At 42.3% G+C, this 21,579-nt stretch overlaps 1 protein-coding gene across 4 annotated transcripts in view; it reads left to right on the plus strand.

Moving 5' to 3' along the window:
- Positions 1 to 11,794: 11,794 nt before the first annotated feature.
- The window catches only part of slc24a4b (solute carrier family 24 member 4b), a 37,203-nt gene continuing 27,418 nt past the window's right edge, over positions 11,795 to 21,579 (plus strand). Inside the window, exons 1-2 of one of the 4 annotated variants that reach the window (XM_051408522.1) lie at positions 11,795 to 12,902; positions 18,581 to 18,688. In XM_051408522.1, the coding sequence (XP_051264482.1) occupies positions 12,740 to 12,902; positions 18,581 to 18,688 (271 nt within the window). In that variant the 5' untranslated portion in view covers positions 11,795 to 12,739. The remainder of the gene's footprint in view (positions 12,903 to 18,580; positions 18,689 to 21,579) is intronic. The other 3 variants (XM_051408521.1, XM_051408523.1, XM_051408524.1) reach the window with 3 other exon arrangements.

Raw genomic sequence — 21,579 nt, forward strand, 5'->3', positions numbered from 1 at the left:
AGGTATAGTGTCGCACAACTGTAATTATGTTATCCATCTAGTAAAGTATTGTACATGTCGCGGACCCCCACTCTTTTGTTCTTTTGAATTTTTGAGGTCACTCTATAGTGGATATATTTCACATTATTATAGAATCAGTCAAACAAGATGGCAGAGAATAGATATATTGCACTCTGTAGTAAAGCCTCAGGCGTATTTACATATTCTTTCATCTTATATTTCCAGCTTAATTGGAACATTTGGTCATTTCAGACTTGCACACTGCTTGTGCAACGATTTATTATTGCACTTCGATAAAGTTGGGGTCCTTGCAAGAGAGTGACTAGAAGTGTCAAAGGTCAGGGTATCCTGAACATTAGCTCCCAGTAGAGGCCACGTTCCAATTTAAAAAAAAAAAAAAAAAAAAAGCTGGATCCCACGATTCCCAAAATGCAATTTGATCAAATCTTTCATTGAACCTTCCCTGTCTGACAGATGCCCACACCTCCAGATTGTAATTTCGGATAAATTCTAGAATAAATGTTATCGTCTGAAGCTCAAACTGAGATAACCCCGATGGCCTCGTATAGATTTGGTGGAAGTTCCCTAAAAACTCTGATGCGTTGAGTTTGGCGTATTTTGTTAAATGAAAAATGTTCCTCAAACTAAGGTATTTAGATGACTTTGCATGGGCTGATTGTTTATCACCACACACGATTTACTGCCTACTAGGTCAACTAGTTACTGCAGTGACACCAGATGGAGACATTTTTCAGCTGAATGTAACCGGCCTCTGAATACCCATATCAAATCTGCCCATGCAGCAGGACCATCTGTAATACAGTGGTGAGATAACATTGTCCCTGAAGTGATAACTGGGATTGAATATAATTCAGCTATGGAGTGAGCTAGGATTACCGTTTTTCACTTTATATTTTAGGCAACTGTCTCCCGCAGCAAAATAACCCTCCTCCCTGGCTGTTTGTGACAGGGTGAAAAAAATAAAAACACCCCAACAATGAAACGGTTGAGCAGTTTGTATTTTCTTATCTTTTTCAGGCACACATGGATATACAGCCTCACCTCCGCTGTGCTCCAGTGAGGTCTAACCGGTGTATTAGAAAGTTGGGTGATAAGAGAGGGGAATGTTGCAGGGGTCGAGGATGGAGGGGGAGGCAGGGTGTCACTGCCGGAGAGATGTGTCCGCTGCAGCCATGGTGGCACATTGACTCGGTTGATTACGTTTGCAGCGTTGTGTGAATCCCCGGGGTAGATCCTTTAACGCAGGCAGCTGCGGAATGCCACTTTTATGGACATACCAAAACAACCCCCACCCTCCTGCAAGCCTCCCTGCCTCCCCACAACTCCTCTCCATCATTCCCAACTCTCCAGCATCACATGTACATCATAGTGGTGGAGACTCCTCCTACAATGATAGCCTGTTAAACAATCACAGGGGGGTTCACACACATATACAAGTAGGACAGTGAAAGCAAGTGTGTGTGTGTGTGTGTGTGTGTGTGTGTGTGTGTGTGTGTGTGTGTGTGTGTGTGTGTGTGTGTGTGTGTGTGTGTGTGTGTGTGTGTGTGTGTGTGTGTGTGTGTGTGTGTGTGTGTGTGTGTGTGTGTGTGTGGGGGGGTGATCATGCACATGGTTGGAGGAGTTAGACTTGAGCACGGATGGCTGGCTGACGTGCAGTCCTGTTTTTATACAGTTGCATAACATACAGTTTTGCACTTTAGAAACATTAAAATTTAAATGCTCTTTTTTAATCCGTGGCTCACACACACACACAGACACACACAAAAATTTCCATGTCCAGAAACACATCAATGGTGCCTTTATTTATTTATTTTTTTATTTATTTTTTCTCCCTGAACCTCAGTAACCTGTGATAGACAGAAGCTGAGTGAGAGATAGAGAGCTAGAGTGGAGATGAGGAGGAGAGAGAGGAGCTCTACTGTGCCACAGAGCATGCCAGCCCTGCCCAGTCACTGCTTTTCATTTTGATAATTGACCGGGAACGCCAGAAATGTCCATCAGCTTAATCCTCTTAGCTTTCATAATGCTGACTCTGTCACAGAAGCCCCTGTTTTAATGTAACGAGCAGCTAAGCCCAGAGCACAGGGCAGAGTCGCCCTGGGGCACTGAGGCCACTCTGCCCCCTGGAGGCCAGCGGGAGATCTGCTCTCAACTCAACAAGTGCCCTGCCAATCTGTCCGATCACAAATCAAATCATAAATCCATAACGTGGCCCCAGGGTGACCACCCCCTCTGCCTTTCACACTCATACTCATTGGCAGGAGGCTGTACTCAAAAAAAAAAAAAAGAGGAGCATCTTGGTCGTGTGTATCCATTCATCTGTGTGGATTGGAGGATGAATGAGCTTAATCCCTTTTGAATTCCCGGTCTACTCACTAAGCAGACCACTTAATGCCAATGACATCAATGTAATAATGTGAAAAGGGGACGGATTTCTATGAAACCTCACAATATTCAAACATAACATAAGGCACAAAAATCCCATGATATCCAGCTCTAAAAATGGAACTTGGTCTTGTCACTCTGCCCAAATGGACATCACGTTGAAATTTCTGGAGCTTTGTTACTGTTGTTTTACAAGCTTAAGCACAGGTTGTAAATGCAAAGTAGTCATTTGACATAATGACAGTTGCCAAATATTTAAAGGTGTGTAACATTTAGGATAATCTTTCGGTAAAAATGTAATATAATCTGCATAATTATGTTTTCATTAGTGTATAATCACCTGAAAATAAGATTGTGGTCTTACCTTAGAATGAGACGTTTTTTATCTACAGATGCTGCAGGTCACCTTCCACGGAGGCCGCCATGTTTAAGAAGAGACAAAGCAAAACACTGGCTCTAGAAAGGGAGGGTGAAGCGAGGGAGTTGCAATCTGCTACTACACCACTAGATGCCACTAAATCCTACACACTCTTCTCTCAAAATGCAAAATAATGAAATTATAAAACAAGCCTTTTCTGAGATCTGAAAATACTTTAAGACTCAAATAACAGAGTGGTGGAAGTAAACATCATGCTTTAACGTCTGAACACTTGCTAATCAGATATAATACTGTATTAGCGTTGTTTTTCCCACTCTGTGACACGTAGTATTAACAGTGCTATGAGTGGATTAGCTTAGCTTAGCATTAAGACTGGAAGCAGTGGGAAACAGCTAGCCTTGCTCTGTCACAAATATACGCCTATAAATAAGTAAATAGGTTATCTCATTTAATTTTATTCCGCACACAAACTGAAATGTAAAAATGACAAGTTGTGGTTTTACAGTGTGGTATCTGAAGGCTTATACATTTAAATTACATTTTGTTTTAAGTTCAAATGATATTTTGTCAACATATGTAATGTTAGTTATAGTTTTTATGCATGGATGTTTTACAACTATGTGTTCAGACAGAACAGGAGGCGAGTTTTGGAGGCGGCGTGATCGCATACAAAATGAATGGGAGACGCAAAGGCGAGTGAAGACAGCGACTGGACGGAAATACAGAAAGAACGGGAGTTTCTGGTGAGTTCAGTCAAAGTGGAGCTGTCCCACAAATACACACACAGGTTATTCCTGCGTCCTTTGCGAGCTAGCTCACTGCTAACGGCTGTACAGTTGGTATATTATTGGCTGTTTGGGACTAAACAAAAAAATTGTGACATTTATTGCAAATGACTCTAGGACTCTGGTACATATTAAAGAAACATAAATCTTTACAGAAAGTAAATAAGGGTGTTTTCCCAAAATGTAATTGTCAGCTATTTCTCTAAAACCTGTTGGTGTGTTCTTTTAAAAAAAATATTAGGAACCTGAAGGTATTTTGAAGTTTAAGTTCAAACTATTCGCTCAGTCTTCTAAACACATCTTAATTCCCCTCAAGCCCCTTACTTCCCCCATCTCTCCCCTAATTCCCTCCTCTGTGGGTAATCCCTGTGTACCAGTATCTTCCTGTGGCAATGGTCCTTCAATAGAGGAACCACTTTTCCCCCACCCACTCTTTAAGATACATATAGAGAGGCCGTGTTGAGCAGGAATCCTGAATTACAACATTACGGAGGTGATCCTCTTATGCAACCTGCTCTTCACACCCGTCCACAAAGCGGGTATGCTCACGAGCACAAATCCACGAAGGCACTTGCTGCCAGATTATCCACAGTCCACAATACTGCAGCTGCCATTTTTCCTTTTTTGATGAAACAATTCGTTTTGTTGGGGCCCATTCATGGCTGTGACTGATCCTGGCTGGTTCTCCCCTGGCGGAGACATGTGGATGACTTAGCAGTCATGTGTGTGTGACTGGATATGTAGGACTGATCACATGAGAATGTTTTGCTTGGCTTGTGTACAAACAGCACATTCTTCTCCTCCCAGAGCAAAACAAACCTGACCGGTTGGTTGTCCGTTACTTGAGGCGATGCAGGGAATAGGATCAGGAAACACGCTCTGGGATGAGGGCAGTATCAGCCTCTTAGCAAACTGCATTCAGGCTGACATGTGGTTCCAGCCAGTCAGCAGAATGCAACCTGGCTGGCCCTGTTCTTTCTGCTCAGCACATCAGAGGTAACTGGCCTTATCTGATGTGACATGGCTGACACCGCCTTGAGAGCTGTGAGGAGACCCTGCCGATGATTAATTCAAGCTCAGAAAACATGATGAGGATTAGCTCTCTGTGTTTACCCCTGCAGACGTCTCTCCTAAACTCAGGATGCCTCTCTGGCATGACACAGGGCCGCGTAATAAGGCTGAATCATCTGCAGTGAATGATGTTGATGTGAAAACGAGCAGAGGCCAGGCCGAGGAGTGTGAATCCAGAGAAGTGACTCAGCACCACAACTGTTTATCTTCGTGCAGTTCAGTTCAGATGCCAGGACTTTTGAGCGGTGGCCTCGAACGTCTAAACCGTTCTGCTTGCTATAACTTGTAACGTAAGTGAGGTTTTGCTGCATCAGATAAATTGCAGATAGTGTCAGGGAAGAATGCAACATTTTCTTTCAAGTACCCTGATGTTTTCTGTGTTACACACTTTATAGCCATCAAGTTCGGTTCAAGAGCTGTAGACTTTAGTCTTCAGCACAGTCACAAAAATGGTGACTTGAAACTTGACTTGGGTCTGACTGGTGTGTGACTTGACCACCTAAAGACTTAATATGACTTGAGAAATGAGAGCAATGCCCAATGCGTTGAAAACAATCAATTATGTAACAAAACAAAACACTGTTAACATGCGAGCCTGGAAGTTCAGTGTTGTTGGAAACAATGTGCAGCCCATCACTCCACCATCTCTCCAGATTTACATGTCCTGTGTGGGATTGTATTTCAGGCCTGTGTGTGTAAAACATTGAGTGAAAGAGAATTTCCTCATTAAAAAAAGTCTTCTTCTTCTTCTTCTTCTTCTTCTCCTAGAAACATGGTGGTTGAACACAGCAGACTCTATGGAAGGTGACCTGCAGATTCTCTAGATGAAAATGGCTCCTTCTAAGGTAACAAAAACATAGTGATTCCTATATTCAGGTCATTATACCCTAATAAAAACATAGCTATGCATATTATATTCTATTCTATTTTATTCAGAAATTTTACACACTGGACCTTTAAGACGTGACTTGGACTTGCCTTGATTGAGTCTTAAAGGGGCACTCCATCGATTTAATGTTGCACTTTCATTGAATTAGGGGGCTTACAAGAGACAGATAAAAATGTTTATGATCAAAATTCATGCGAAAGGATTCAGAAACACTGGATACTACATTTCCCACAATTCAGTGGCATCGTTGGTTAGACTCTCCCGACCCACATCTTCCAAATTTTAACCCCCACTTTGTAACTCAGGCTTTCTATTAAAAAATTGATGTCTCAAGCATCAGTGCCCAGATGTGTAAAACCTCTTAGGCTAAGGTTGCCCTTAAATTTTCATTCAAGAATGCCCTAGAAAAAAAATTGAGAGTTGCATAAAATCACCCTCAGGATTTCCTCAGGATGTTGTCAGGGAAAGCCCTTTGATCTCTAAGTGTAAAACTCGTCTGTTTTCGTTAACTTGGCTATGTCCTTTCTTGATAATATTTTCATTTTTTGTCATCCCCAATTTTTTTTCCTATCAAGATTTCACACATTGATTTTTGCGCATCTGATGTACTATGACACTAACTACGGTGAAACACTTGGTCTAAAGACAACCTTAATGCAACTCCTCAGCTCAGGAAAACATTTAACACAAGGGACAAACTTAAGTCTGAAACGTAGTATTTAGTGGTAGTTCATAAAACAGGACAGAGGGTTTTTTTTTTTTATTTTTACGTTCCCTTATAGAAGAAATGATACACTTGTTTTCTCAGAGCAGTACTTTTCGTGACAAGTTAACTCATCTTCATGTGTACAATTGCTGCTACTAAACACTGCTAACTTTTCCATTAAAAAGCACGTTCCAGTCCTCGTGCCTGCTTATGATTAATAACACTATGACATTAACAACTCCTACTCACCCTCCTACTACACAGTGCCTATAACTTTTGTGTCCAGTATGGAGGTGTGCAGGGTGATGAAATCACACAGCAGGGAAATCTACTGGCTCAATGACTTTATTGCACACCCCTCCACCCCCAATGCTCTAAGTGAATGAAGTGAAAGAACTCACCCTCACTTTGCCCTCTGTTTCAGAGTTCTGCCGGCTGTATTAATACAGACTTTGTGGCCTGTGTCTGCAACCGTGATGCTATCTTCCCAGAATGAATGGGCTGCATGTCTCTGCTGGCATAACCTCTGTGCTCAGTCTGAATGGGACTCTCCACTGTTCTTTGCAAGGGGAAAAGGTTGCTCTTTGCTGGGTTCCCTCCCTACTCTCGTTTGCAGACAAGAGTAATGAAGTTATTTATGTGCAGCTCATTATAAAAGGCTAAGTCTCTCTCTGATATAGCCAATCTTTTTCCGCTAGAGTCCTGATGCTCAAATGAATAAAACCATTCCAAAAATTGATGTCTCGGGCTCAGGGGATGAGGGTGATGCTTGATAGGTGAACTGCAGTTTGTAGGAGGGAAGTAAGGAAACTGAGAAGAAGATTTGGTAGAACTGAGTTTATCACCAAAATAATGAAAAAGAAGTAAGTTGCAGAATAATTAACATAAAAGTAAAATATTTTTTACAGTACCAAAAGTAATAGTAGTAACTATTCACTGTTATTAAATCCACATGTAATGTAAAGAGGGTGAACAAAAGAGCATGAACACAGCATGCATTACCAAGAGATACAAGATAAGCTTAACCAAGGTGCCATCTATTGCAACTGTAGGTTGTATAATATACAGTACATCGCATTCTGTCCGCCCCATGTAGCCACTGAATTAATATGCCAAACATGTACGTTTTTTTCTCTCCAGTAAAGTAAGTTAGAAGCCGCCTACTGTACACCACTCTGGCACTTATAATGTGTTATGAAACTGAGTATTTTTGAGAGATAAAGAAATAAATCAGAGTCAGCAGCAATGAAACATAAATACAACAATCAATTGACTTTTTATGGAGCCTGTATTTTATTTTGTTACAGTATACAAAGCACTGTATGAATCCTAAGATTTGGTACTGATGTTGGCTGTCTGGGGGTTGACTGAGTTGCCTTATGTTGTCGACAGCTGTATGGGGGAGTTTTCATGTCCTGGAAAGATGAAGGGAGCAGTGCATGAGATGACTTCTACCTCCAGAATACACAGATTAGACTCTCTGTTGCTCTTCTCTGCCCTGTTTACTCTTCACACCTGAGCAGGCATACAAATAAACCTGCAGTGCTGCCACAGAATGCTCAACACTTCTGATTAATATTTTATTTTTCCTGCAGCTCACTGAGGAGCTTATGCAAGGAGTAAAATCAGCAGGTCTCCAGAGACACTTCCTGTGTGTGTGTGTGTGTGTGTGTGTGTGTGTGTGTGTGTGTGTGTGTGTGTGTGTGTGTGTGTGTGTGTGTGCATGTAGACCAAGCTGTGTACTGTGCTGTTAGTGTCAGTCGTGGGTGTAAGTGGGCATGCATGTAGGCCAAGCTTGTACGGTACTGTTAGTACCAACCGTTAAGGGTACAGAGCTGGAGATATATCTCTATCCATCTGTTAACTTGCTTCCAATAATTAGTAAAATATTAGTTGAACGATGCCAGCGGCGCATTAATGGATGGTGTCACGCTTCCTTATTTCGGCTCAGTGTCATCTTGTCATCTCCATCCACCATAAACGCACCTCAGCAGAAGCAGCCCCACTTATTCATGGGTTATCCCAGCACTGTGCAAACACCCCCAAAAGGACATATTGTATTCCTACTGCCCTTTTTTTTCTCTTTGTATCATCTAAACAGAAAATTTGAAGCCATACTCGGTTATATCAGAGTTTTCAAAATGTTATTCAAAGTTCTTAAAGGCTTAAACTTAGAAAAATATTCTCTAATCTGAACTAAGAGACAAAACAAGAACAGGACAGGTTCATTACAAGGTCAATTTACTACAAGTCCTCCACATAAAAACAACAAAAAAAAGATGTTTGTAACTGCCCTGTTGAACGGCACAAAGCGCTTTCTGATCTGGCGCCACTGTCGTTATTTGCCTGTACCAAGGATGAGGTTTGGTTAGGTTTAGGGAAAGTTCATGGTTTGGGTCCAAATTTAAATTGGGGAACGGCCACAGTCAAAGACAAAAAATATATTTATATAATAATATATTTGGATTATATACCAATTTCATTTGGCCGAACTTTAGCAATTACTTGTATATTACTTGTATACAGCCACAACAGCAAAAATAAAAACAATCTTTTATTGTTCCTTTTTGCTCGGGCAACTTCAGCACAACCATGTGCACATCCTTGCCTCACCATGCTGTAGTTATGTGACATTACTGTATCACAAATATTTGCTGATAATCATCCACTATCTAGTGACACAGAGCAGTTACTCAGCTACATTCTGCACATAACTATTGCAACATCCAGCAGCATTCAGACATACAATCTGTACATTCAACAGCCTGCATATACATTTTGCATTGAAAAAATGTCTCCACAATTACAAAAACATTACGTAAACTTACACGACCCTTGAAAGACTGGATCTTAATCACTGTATTAAACCAGTGAATAAACCACATGAATCATGGCTGGAATAATGGAGTTGGAAGCTGAAATGCGCAGTGCTGAGTCAAACGGCCATTGTTGTGCAACACTCACACAGTTCATTGTTAACACCCTTGACATCAACTCATTAGTGATCTGCAGTGCAAGGACATGACACATGTTTGACATTTATATCAAACAACACATTTACATTACACTGACTGCTCCTTTTGACATCTGCCCACATTAAAACATTCCTACAAAGCCTATCTCTCGCTGTCTCTCTGCAGAGAAAACCACAGTTCCCACACATTATTGTCTCTGCTGCGAATCAACGGCCATTCACTGGGTCCCGCAGACGGCAAAGGAGGCCATGTGTGTATGTTTGACCAAGTCACGGAGTGTAAAGCAGTGGCTAAATCTCTGTAAGCAGGCCCTGGCATTGCTTCCCAATTGCCTGCCTGCTGTGTGGGCAGGGGCCTGGTGGGGACTAATCCCTTGGCATAGGCACGGGTCACACATGTTGATGTGTTTGTGTGTTTGTGTGTGTGAAGACCGAAGCTGCAGGATAAAGACAAGACCTGGCGACAGATTCAGAAAGCCCTGACTAATAACCTGCAACGCCTTTCATGCTTAACTAGCAGCCTTCACACAAAATCTTGGCTGCTCCTTAGAGATGACGGGTAATGTTTTTGGAGGTCTGCCTCGTACTGTACCAACAGGGACAGTCCGGGTCTTATGTAACCTTGGTCTGCAGGAGATTGCGTCGGAGTGAAAGGCCTTTGACCTTTACATGCTGCTCGGTTTGTGCCGGGCAGCAGTGGCGGCTCTAACAGTTGACGTGCTGTTTCAGCCTTGTCAACCTATATGTGTAGATGGCTACAAGGGCAACGCAGCTTTCCTGTCTGTTGTCTTGGCAGTTAAGGTGACCCGCAGCAGGCCTGGAGGCAGCAAGAGCAGCCTCTGCTCTGCAGCCTTCCAACACATGTGCGTACGGTTTGTAATTTCAAGACAAAATTGCAAATGTTAAAGGAATGGTTTAACATTTTTTGACATTTTATTTTTGAGAATTAGATGAAAAGATCAATACCTCTCTCGTGCCTGTCCTTTAAAAATGATGCTACAGTAAGGAGCTGATTGAGTGCAAAGACTGTAAGCAGGGACACAGCTAGCTCTATCCAAAACTCTCTCTCACTCTGTCTAAAATCTGCATCTATAAAGCTCACAAAATAAAACAATATCGTGTTTAGAAAGAAGATCCGGCGCATAAACCCCTGTCATATGAGAAGTTGTCATTATTACGCTTGTGTTTTTGTGCAGATTAAACAAATAAGCTTTAGAGGTGCTCATCTGTGGATTTTGTTACCTTTGGACGGAGCCAGGCTGGTTGTTTCCCCACGTTTCCAGTCTTAATGCTGAGCTAAGCTAACTGACCTCTGACTTATATTTGAGGTGACCCATATGAGTTGTATATTAATGTTCTCATCTAACTCTTAATAACTCTCATAACATCATCTGCTTTTAATTCAACTATTAAAAAGTTCAACAATGGGAAGAGACTTAATTATTCCTATAAATACAGCTGGGTAATAACAGAGGGGATCTGCATTAGGGAAAACAGCAAAGCGACAGGGCTTTTCTTACCACCGCTGCTGTAAAGTTGAATCTATTAGCAAAAGTTTCAAACAAACAGCTTTGAATCTCACTCTTCTATATTGTGGGAGGAAACTGTGCAAGAAAAATGGATACAAGAGATAATATCTTGGGAATATTCACTGTTTGTTGTCCAACCATGACATTAAATTAGATTTGATTTGACTCTCATAACTGGCTTCTTATATCAACCATGTATTCACATATTGATCTTTCTGTACCATGTACATTTGGGAGTGCGGGGAATAAAAGTGTCCAATTACCTGCCTGTAACACATCAGGAACAATCATTAAGGAAGGGGCAGCTACAGGTGGCAAGAGCTGAGCCAAATAATAGGTGAGCAATGACACCTGACCTTCACCAATCACATGCCATGGAGTCTGCAGGACTCTGCAGGAGTCCTCAGTTGGCCTGCATGGGTGACACATTTGCAAGGCTGCCAACCATAAAACACTAATTAGGGGTGTAGTGGAGGCTAAATCCAGTCCGACTCAGCATTTTTAGCTGACTTATTCATTAAATTCATATGACACATAAAAGTGAAGTGAGGCTTTTCCATATTAATGCTTTTCTGAGGGTGCAATTGATTTTACCCCCCTTATAATGGTAATTGTTTGGCTTATAATGGTCACCGACTGCAGGACATAATTTACCCACATTTAATTTACTACTTCCACGCTGACAGACAGGTCCCCATTACATTTATCATTTCTAGTATATACAGGTCCAACAGCTCTGTTTGTGTGAAACAATTTTCTGAAGGGCAGAACGCATATAAACGCATTATAAGGTTGGCAAAAAAAAAAAAAACTTCAGGCAATGAGAAATTATTTCATGCTTGTAGATTTGTGGCGGGGAGGGAGTAGGCACTGATGCCCGTGAGCCTAGAGATCTATAACCTCAATTATTCAGCATGATATCAAAATGAGGATAGCAGGTGAGTTGTAGGCCAGTTATTAAAAAGGGGGCTGTGCTCGGGACCCAGAAAGATATTGGATTTGGGTTTCATAACACGGCACCGGTGGGTGTGTTGGGCTCGTTTTTGAGTAGCACGATAGGGCTTTGCCTCGTCGCGCAAATCCAACCCTACACGTTTGATCTCACGGCGACGCGCAAAATAACGTGAAAGGTTTTTTTTTTCTCCCAGACTCCAGAGCGATCGATGAGCGGCTGTCCGAACAGGGTTTGAAGGCAGACAGTGGAGAGATAGATAGATAGAAGAAGAAGGATGGTTTCTTTTTCAGTGGCTGCTTGCACATGCAGTCCTCGGGAAAGTTAAAGGGGCCCGGTCTCATCGGGGGAGCGCACGGTGAGGAGAGAGCAGCTGATGGTCCTCTCTCATCAGCACGGCTTTTTCTGCACTGAGGAGGGATTCGTGTGAAGGGGGAGGCGCCCGAGCGAGGCGAGCGGGCACGACTGCTGTCCGAATTTAACAATTAACCTTGATGAACACAGATTGGTTTCACTTAGGCGCAGGTGCGTGGAGCCGAGCGATCCCCGCGTTTATGACCGGACACTGACGCATTTTGATGCCAAACGCAGAAACTACGCGGATAAGAGGATATATTGCAGCTGATATATGTTGTTTTGTTTTGTTTTTTTTTTCTCCACGGGACAGGATGTGTGTTGCAACGGGAGCCCGTCCGATACTCTTCCTCCTGCAGAATCCGAACTCAGGAGCATCGCTGAATTGATTTGGAGACCTATATCGGAATTTGACCGCCGTGTCATTGCCCAGTCTACCAGTCCCGGCAGCTGGAAAGCATCTTCTTAGCGGCAAGAAGAAGAAGAAGAAGAAGAAGAAGAAAGAGGACCAGGAGGAGGAGGAGGAAGAGGGGGGGGAACTGTCCGCTTCACTACTCTTCATCTGCGCCCTGGACGGCTTGAAATGAGGACCACATCCCGGCTGTGTTCCGTGTGAGAAGAGGCAAGCGGGGCGGCAGTTTCTTCGGCTCTCAAGGACGCAACAAAAAGTGGCCGCCGGGCCGAGCTGCGAAGCATGGAGCGGGACGACACCGACACCGTGAGCGCGTCCAAAAAGACAATCATTGCGAAGATATTCAAAGTTCGCAAGAGGAGGGAGATGCTTTTCGTTCAGGTGTGCTTTATCTGCAGTGTCCTCTTCGTGGCGTGGAGCATGTCGGCGCTGTTGACCAAGACAGGTGAGTGGGGTGGAGGGGGGGGACTGCTGAGATGCACCGGGGCACGGGGGAGCTGAGGACGGAGCATCAGCGGCTCAGAAATCTGCAGTGAAATCATGCACACACACACACACACATTAGTTAATTGTAATTTAGAGAGCTAGCTCTCAGCGATCACAGAAACGGACCAATACGCTTTAATGTCAAGGGCATGGGATCAAAGCGTTAACGTAATATTCGTTTGTATTGTCAGACAGGAGCAGGTCCGTCTCCCTGTCCAAATTGCTTACGCTGTGCTGCTGCTCCTTGTGGGTTTTCTACATATTTTAGTGTGTAGTTTTGAATTAAAATATCAGTAAATGGAACAAGATCCACCATCACACTCTGTAGAAAAAGTCAGCTGCACATGTTAATGTCAGGTCACAGCATTTCTTTTTTTAATATCTCAGTGTTGGGAGTCTGTTTGTCCGTATATGCCGCAGTGTGCGCGCCGTGGCAGCGGCACGTTCTTTTTTTTTTTTTTTTTTTTTTAATTTGCAAGGAAGGCTCATAATCGCGGCTCACGCACACTTTCGTGTTGCACATGCACACAGCGATCAAGTAACCGAGCCCAGGTTGGAAACACAATTTTTGGTTCTGGTGTGTTTGCGCGGTGCATTTGTCTTTTTTTGGGGGGGGGTTGCACCAGGCGCATCGTCGGTCACCCAACACCGGAGCTAAGGATGCGTGGTTTAATGCTGGCTATCATCGCGTCTTGGCCCGGGGCTTCACACACCATTGCACACACTGGATCACCTCAATCACTCTCGAACATCAGCACGCTTCCAGGTTCTGCATGGCCATCGAGGGATGCTGATTTTTACGCAGAGGCCACCGACGATCATTTAGGGGGGGTAAACACTGGGATGCTTTTGCTTGAATGTTGCAATATTCATAGCTGATGCCTGAGGTGTGCGCTGAGCAAACGACTCAGATGGCTGATCATGCGTGATGCGTGTGATGCCCACATGCAGGCACATACACACACTGCAAACAACATACCCTCCCATGCACACATGTCAAAACTCTTACCTCAGGCCCGTGCAAACACATCCCACAGTGCCACACACACACACACAAAAAAAGTTATGTAATCTAAGGAGCAACCTTGACATTTAGTCAGTGGAGAATGATATCTGTCACACCCCTGGTATCAGAGGTTAACTCTATAAAACACACCCCTAGGACAGTTCATATGAAGGGATCAATAAGAAACATGTTGGGTGCCAACTGAAACCTTTTTTAGTGTGGGACAGACTTGCTGCTGCATCTGAATCTGATTTCTTTTTTTCCCCATGTGGGCATAAAAGAGGAGGAGGTCTTTTTTTTTTTTTGTTTGTTTTTTTCACCCTCAAAGTGCTTCCAACCTTAAGCCTCATCCCCAGACCCTGTCCTGGGATCTGTCCATCTGCAACCACTTAGGCCCCAGGGCTGAAAGCAGTGGTAAATTCACCACAACTACTGCCTGACCATAGATCTCTAACGGATGTATCAAGAGTTTTATTAATTACATTAAAAACAACAAGAGGCTTAAAAGATTATTCTGGAATGATATCATACAGGCGAGTGCAAATCTCTTATCTCCAAAGGCAGGCAATGGGAGCCAAAGTAAGCCCCCCCTCTGTCACTAATGGCTTGGCGTTTTTTTTTTTTTTTTTCACTTAATCAAGTTCGCCTGACCCACACAATGACTGTCATGTGGAGGTATTTGACAGAAGGCGTTTCTCGTGAATTTTGACCACCAGCAGCTGTGGTGGGCGATAGTGGGATTTCAAGGTGACATGCATGAGAAGTGTTTGATGTGAGAGAACCAGAAATCCCCCCCCCTCCCCCAAACCCATGAGACCCAAAGCTCTCCATAATCAGATCTGCCTAATTGAATAGCTGTGGCCTTCTCATCTTTCAGCCATCAGAACGGGAACAAGTGTTTGCCATGTCACAGTAAAACCTGTGCCCTGTTTGCCACACGTTTGATTGATAGCAGTGTGGGGGGAGTGTTGACGTGCTGAACGGTCCAGATGGATGGGATTTGATGTACTACTCCAGGGTTACATCTCCATAAAGAGGGGTGGGGCGCAACATGCTGTCGTGCATGCTGATTGGGGCTGCGTGTGTGTGTGTGTGTGTGTGGGTGTGTTGGTGTGGGTGTAATGGAGCTCCACATGGGGGACTAGAACAGGTGTTTTTTTTTGTTTTTGTGAGAAGCAGGACAGGGCTCAGCACACACAGGTAGCTGCAGCAGGCTGACCGTGATGGCTGGGGGCTGTTTATGTTTTTGGCAACAGGAAGGTGAATAATCATATAGGGAGAGCACAGAAAGATTGATGGATGGTTGTCCTTGGTCCATCTCCCCGCTGAGCTGATGGAACAGACGAGGAGGATGACATTACCACTGTGCTATTGTTGCTAGCACACTCTTGTCTCCCTCTTTATTCTTTTATCCCATTTGAGCTAATTTCTTTGTTTCTGCTTGAAAGTAGCAAGTGTATTTAGTGTCTCTTTTCTTTGCACTGTAGTTATCAGAATTTCAGGTTAGAGTGGGTGCTATTTGTATACCAAACAGTACCTGCGTTTCCACCCAAAGTACCAAAGTAACTTTTTAGTCCCGGCACTATTTTTCAAGGTTCTTTCAGCTTATCAGCCTTTCCACCGCGGTCTTAGGAAGATTAGGCAAATTAGTCTGCTTCGCAGCTTCAGATTTGTAAAAGTGGTGGCTGAAATTTTAAAGGCTGTACTCAATCTATCAGAAATGGTCATCACTGCAAACCCAACACCCAAAGTTCCTGTAGTACTACCACCCAGCAGGGACTTTTCAGGGGGGGTAAAATAATGTTCCTGGTACTTAATTTAGACCCTGCATGGTTCCAAAGGTTTCTAGTTCCTGGGGAAAGATCATGTGGTGGAAACGAAGATAGTGTAACACATGTAAGATGTGCGTATCTATAAAGTAAGGAATGTAAATGTCCACCAGTTCTGAGCAATTGAGAAAATATTTTTTTTCATTTGGTCCATAAAATGTCAATTATCATCAGAGAACACTAAGAAAACAGCAAATACTCACTTTTATGAGGCTAGAATTACAGAACTACACACTATTTGGCATTTTCACAGTTAATAATTGATTAATTGTTGCATCTACTATACCAGTAGTTGCAGCTACCAGCCACTAAAGATGCACTAAATTTTGACCCCAGTAAACATAGAAGAAATGTTTAATATTTCTCATTTAAACTGTAAAATGTGTATCGCCACAAAGGCAAATCAAATAATTCTTGGCTCAAGTTTCCTTTCCACCAATTCCACTGAAAATGTCAAGGTCTTTGAGATTTCCTGCTGACAAACTAACAGGGGTTTGATTTGGGTAATCAAGATCTTACCAAAACACTGGTCACTGAACATGAAGAATAAGACAATTAATCAAAGTGAGTCAAGTCCAAAAGAGACTGCAGCCCTTCTCTTACCCCCAGCCTTCCTAGAAGTCCTGACAGAATCACATGTTTATTGTTCTTCCCGTCAGATGCTCAGCAGACAGACCGCAGCACAACGAACAAAGCCCGTCTTCATGCACATGACATTCGCCATGCCTTGTTTTAGTTTTCCACCAGATTTCATTGTTCTGGTCAAGTGATTGTACAAACTGGAGAAATTGCATTTAGACGCACTGTCATGCATAATTTTCCAAAACCTAAAATAATCCACTATGTCCAAACCGTTTTTAGTTGTGTCAACGTGAAAGATCAGCTCATGTGCCCTACAGAGTATGACAAAAGTGATCATCTCCTGGCACGCTGCACCACATGCATGTTGTGTTTTGCAAATTGGCATCCATGTTGTTCCCCTGGCATTAAATTGGACAGTGTTTTTATTGTTCGCATTGCTAGAGTGAAACTGGGTTGTTTAGTGAGGAGAAACAGGTTGGAACGATGACTGGAGGGTTTGGTCTTTTGGATTGGAGAGCTGTGGGAAGCAGCTGCAGTCGCCTTGTTTACAGTCTGTTTGTCCAGCGCCTGCTGATCATCAGGCTGTCTAACTATACTGGATTGAAAGCCTTTCTAATGAAGACTTTAGTGTCAGTACATCAAGAACACCATTTGATCCAGGTAGATTTCTTCAGAAGTGTGTTACCGGTGGAGGTGGGAGAGAACCAAACAGCAACAGGGCCTAAAACTACATATTTTAATCTGCGATGTGGGAAAGCTCTTGGGTTTTTTATGTTTTTCACACACAATATTTAGTAGTCGGAATGATACTGCCCTCAAGCAAACAAAAAAAATATTATTGCCGTAAAGGTCCAGTGTGTAACATTAAAGAGAATCTGTTGGCAGAATTGGAATATAATAATCATAAGTATGCTTTCATTGGTGTTTAATCACCTGAAAATAAGAATTGTTGCGTTTTCGTTGCCTTAGAATGAGCCGCTTGTATCTACAGAGAGAACAGGTCCTCTTCCACAGTGTCCACCATGTTGAAACCGCCAAGTTTTTACAGTTGACGCAGAGTTTCTGTTACAACTTCACCCACTTCCAAGGTGCATGGAAAGGGGGGAAAAGTCTGAAGAGGTCAAAACTTAGTAGTATATAGAACAACTTTATTGTTAGACTAACGTGTCTATATACAAGTGTTGATGCAGTTTTGACCTCTTCAGATGTTTCTGCAGTAGCCCAGAATGGACCAACCAAACTCTGGCTCTAGATGGGGCCTTTTACATCTTTTTTACGGCCACTGTCGTTTCTAGATTGTTTTTAGGTCAGTGTTCTTCAATTTGTTACACTTAAAGTAGCAGTTGTGTCCTTTCTCTCAACCGTTGCTTCCTCAAAGTAATTGCCAGAAGGGGAATTAGCCTCCTGAGACTGAGTGGCCACACATTGAGACAGTCACATGGTCAGGGAGAGATTTACATACACTGAAATCTTCTGCTGCATAGAAAATCTTTCCCAGGCATTGTGTAAGCTACAGCTAAAATCCAGTCTGATGATGAACAACTCGGGTATGAATCAGACACAGACTGTGTTCAGTGTATTCCCTAGTGATCTGCTCGTAACCATGTATCCACTGATACTCTTAATCATCCTGCCCAAGTTGCTCAGTTCAACAGTTTTTTTTTTTTTGCATTTGTATGGTGACATTTTACAAAAATCTCAAGTTTAAAGCGCTGCTCAGCTCGCTGCCATGATTTTACATAATGGTTTTGAGACTGCAGTTTTTTTATGTCCTCATTACAGAGGCTTAAGAGCAGTTTAATGAAAAATGAAACTTTGTATGCTCCTCCTCCCACTCTGCCTGCCCAAAACATAATGGCACAGCAGCTGCATGTTGATGAGTTATTTTTGCTGCCAGATGAAAACGTCATAGCTACATAAGCGAAAAACTTTTAAGGGATTAAAGGAAATCAACCTTGTTTGGATTAATGGCCGTGATCATGGATGTTTCTGCTCGTGAAACATAGTCTTACAATAGCGGCCATGTTGGTTTTGATTGCTATTTTAAAAATATGCAAAATGGAGTTTCAGGGGTCCCCTAGATCGAAAGAAAACGCTTGTAGAATCATTCCAGGAGATCTATTAACCTCCAACAGTATACTTGCATGCTTTAACTACAAGCTTAGATTCATATTTATGTTTAATGTATAATAAGTAAAACTGTTTGATTTTCTGTTGCAGGCCATGGGATGTTGGTGGAGGGACATCCGGACGCTGAACACTGGGGAAGACGACTAATGGCTTCAGTACCAGACAATGAAACAGAGCAGAAGAACTGTTCAGCGCCAGGTATGCTGCTCTATGAGATTAAGGCTGCACTAAACAACTTTTGTTTTTATTAACAAGGGATTAAATGACTAATGTGAAAAGAGGTTGCTCACAGGGAATTATCACCCAACTCTGCAGTTTTCCTCAGCTCCACAGAGCGTTTTGGCGTCTTTCTGTCTGTTGTTGTTGTTGTTGTTGTTGTTGTTTGCTTTCACAATGGAACTTTTTTTTTTTCTTTCATTGTAACCACTCATCAATCACCTCTCCAGGCAGTTTCTTTTCAGCTAAAAACACCCTGGGAAAACCCCCACTATCTGCACAGCACTGAATAGCAGACAAAGTTATTGACTAGCTGATGAACATAGTGGAGCATTTAGAGCCAGATATTTCTCTCAGAAGCTTTTGGAGAACAAAATGAGCTGATATAAAAGTGAATATTTGAATATATTCGCCAGGTGAACAGAAACATGAGTGCAAATAAATGTTAATGTTGCTCCGTGTATGCAGGATGTAAAATCAAGCAACTGTTTGATAATAGTATGAGGCGATCATGCCCCAAGCCGTCAAATAATACTTTTTTTTTTTTTTTTTTTTTGAAACAGTAAATCTGTAAGATTTTTGGAAAAACTCTCCCAATAACAGCCAATGATTGTGGAGCTTTTGAGTTGCTTATGCTTCTATAAAGTACCTCCTTGTTGGGCCTCTATTGTTCTGACTCAGTTTAGATCACTTGCGCTGTAAAAGGAACTGAAAGGGCTATAAAAGGGTCAGATATTGATTATGTTACAGCATCTTTGGTACACTTAAAGGAAGCAGCATTCTCTATAATTAGTTATACCATATGCTGACAGTTCCACTGATGCTGCTGACGTCCGCATCAGGCTACAAAAAGCTTTTTTTTAGCTTTTTTTCCCCTTTTTATTAAATGAAATGATTGATTTTAAATGGTATACAAGTACTGGCAGCAGTGTCAAGACAAGTCGTTTGTCTTGGTTTTCATTTCCATGTCATTTGAATTGCCTAAGTCCAGACTTGATTTTTCTTTACCACCACTGGTTCACTTGAGCTTTCTGTGACCATCATGGCAATAAATCTGCCAGGATTCGAGGTTTAGTCCCATTAGGCCATTTATGGACTTTACCTGCTCTTACCATTTTAAAAAGTAAAAATTCAGATGAAAAGGAGACCGGTTAAAAGAGGGTTTTTAATCCCTGGGAATAATTATTTTGCTTAAATGGGATGCAACTACATATAGGGATTTGTGTTGCTATTTGTATTTAACTAGCACACAGGGGACAGACAATTTAGGAAGCAATTTGAAAATGCACCGTTTTTTGCAGCATCACAAGTGACCCAGTAAGGACTAACTGGCTGTTGCTTCATTACTGGTCACAGCAGGCAGAATCCCTCGGGGATTAGTGAATCACTGGTGCTGTAACCTGCTATTTTATATATATATATATATAAACAAGCAAACAAACATTTTTACACCACTGACTTTAAGCCATTGTGACCATTTCCAATGTTAGATTTTTCACAGTCACAGCGGGGTCCTATTGAAATGAGTGCCAAATGACAAGATTATGTGCTTGAAGTTTTTCCTTCCTAATCCTCCAGGATTACCTTCTTTTTTTTTTCTCCCATTGAAATGTCTTCCGCGCACCGGAGGCACCAGACTGTACTTCACATTCCACAAATTTCTCCCTGGCTGTAGTCCTCCTTTCTCTTATCCCCACCACTGTGCTTCGTCAGTGTGTGCTGATCATATGACTCTTTGTTCTTTCTTGGTCTTGTGAATAATCCTTTGTACAAGATATTTAATGCTGCAAAAATAGCTCTTTAACAAGTCAGTTAGTGCTTCAAGGCCAAATAATAATTTAAAAAAAACGTCTAATTGTACTTGTTCTTAGAGGAGTTTCATATGTTTTATAATTTTATATAGAAATGTGGGTCATTCTTTTTCAAATGAGACAGAATAAGTTAAATTACTGCATTAGTGTCAAGAAAATGGCACTTAATTGTAGAAGAGCTGATCTAACTCTGTATGTAAAGATTCAACAAACACACACTTCTGGCAAATCAACACATACTGAGGCAAGCAACCCAAGCTTTCCAAAAACAAATTGTGAGTCTTGCATATGTCATTTGAAACACTTGTCTTTGAGTGTGACCAACACTAAACCCAGGAATGAGCCTCCCGGATTAGCTCTTATTGCTAACTTCATAAGGACCTGCCTGAGGTTAACATGTATCTAACAAACAGAAATGCTTCAGACCTTATAATCAATGCAAACAAATGTGTCTTGGTAAACTAAAGTTGTATTGTTTGTTGGGTGAAAGTATTCTTGTTAAAGAAAGGTGGTTGGTGACTGAGCTTTTGAATGACTGCATTTAACTTGTTCATGTTGGACATGTCAGGGGGAATTCTTCCTACTGATCCCATATGGGACATGAGGAAGTGTGAATCAGAATAAGCTGCTGATGGTCTGTGGAAAAAGCACAATCTTATAACTGTGATAACTTGTTTACCATCTAACATTTCTCAAAAGCTGAATAGTTGTCTTGGTTTATTGTGAGGGACCTAATCTTTTAGATGAGTTGACCACAGGGTTCCTACAACTCAGGCTCATGTTTGTGATGATCCAGCAGTGGAGCAGTGATGGCACTGGGCGTGCAGCCCTCCTGGGGAAGGCACTAACCGTGGATGGGCCAGGCTCGATTGGATGAGAATTATTATTGGAGGCTTTTTGTTTTATGCTGAGTATGTGCAACATCTGAAGCTCTGTTTTAATTAAGCTGCTGTTTGTGGGCTGCATAGATTACACTTGGCCAGCTTTGGTCTCTGCTTTTTTCCTCATCATTATTTCTGATCAGCAAGGGAGCCCTGCTCTGGGTTCACAGTGTGCTAACGT

This window comes from Dicentrarchus labrax, unplaced genomic scaffold, assembly GCF_905237075.1.
Source record: "Dicentrarchus labrax unplaced genomic scaffold, dlabrax2021, whole genome shotgun sequence".
Lineage (NCBI taxonomy): Eukaryota > Metazoa > Chordata > Actinopteri > Moronidae > Dicentrarchus > Dicentrarchus labrax.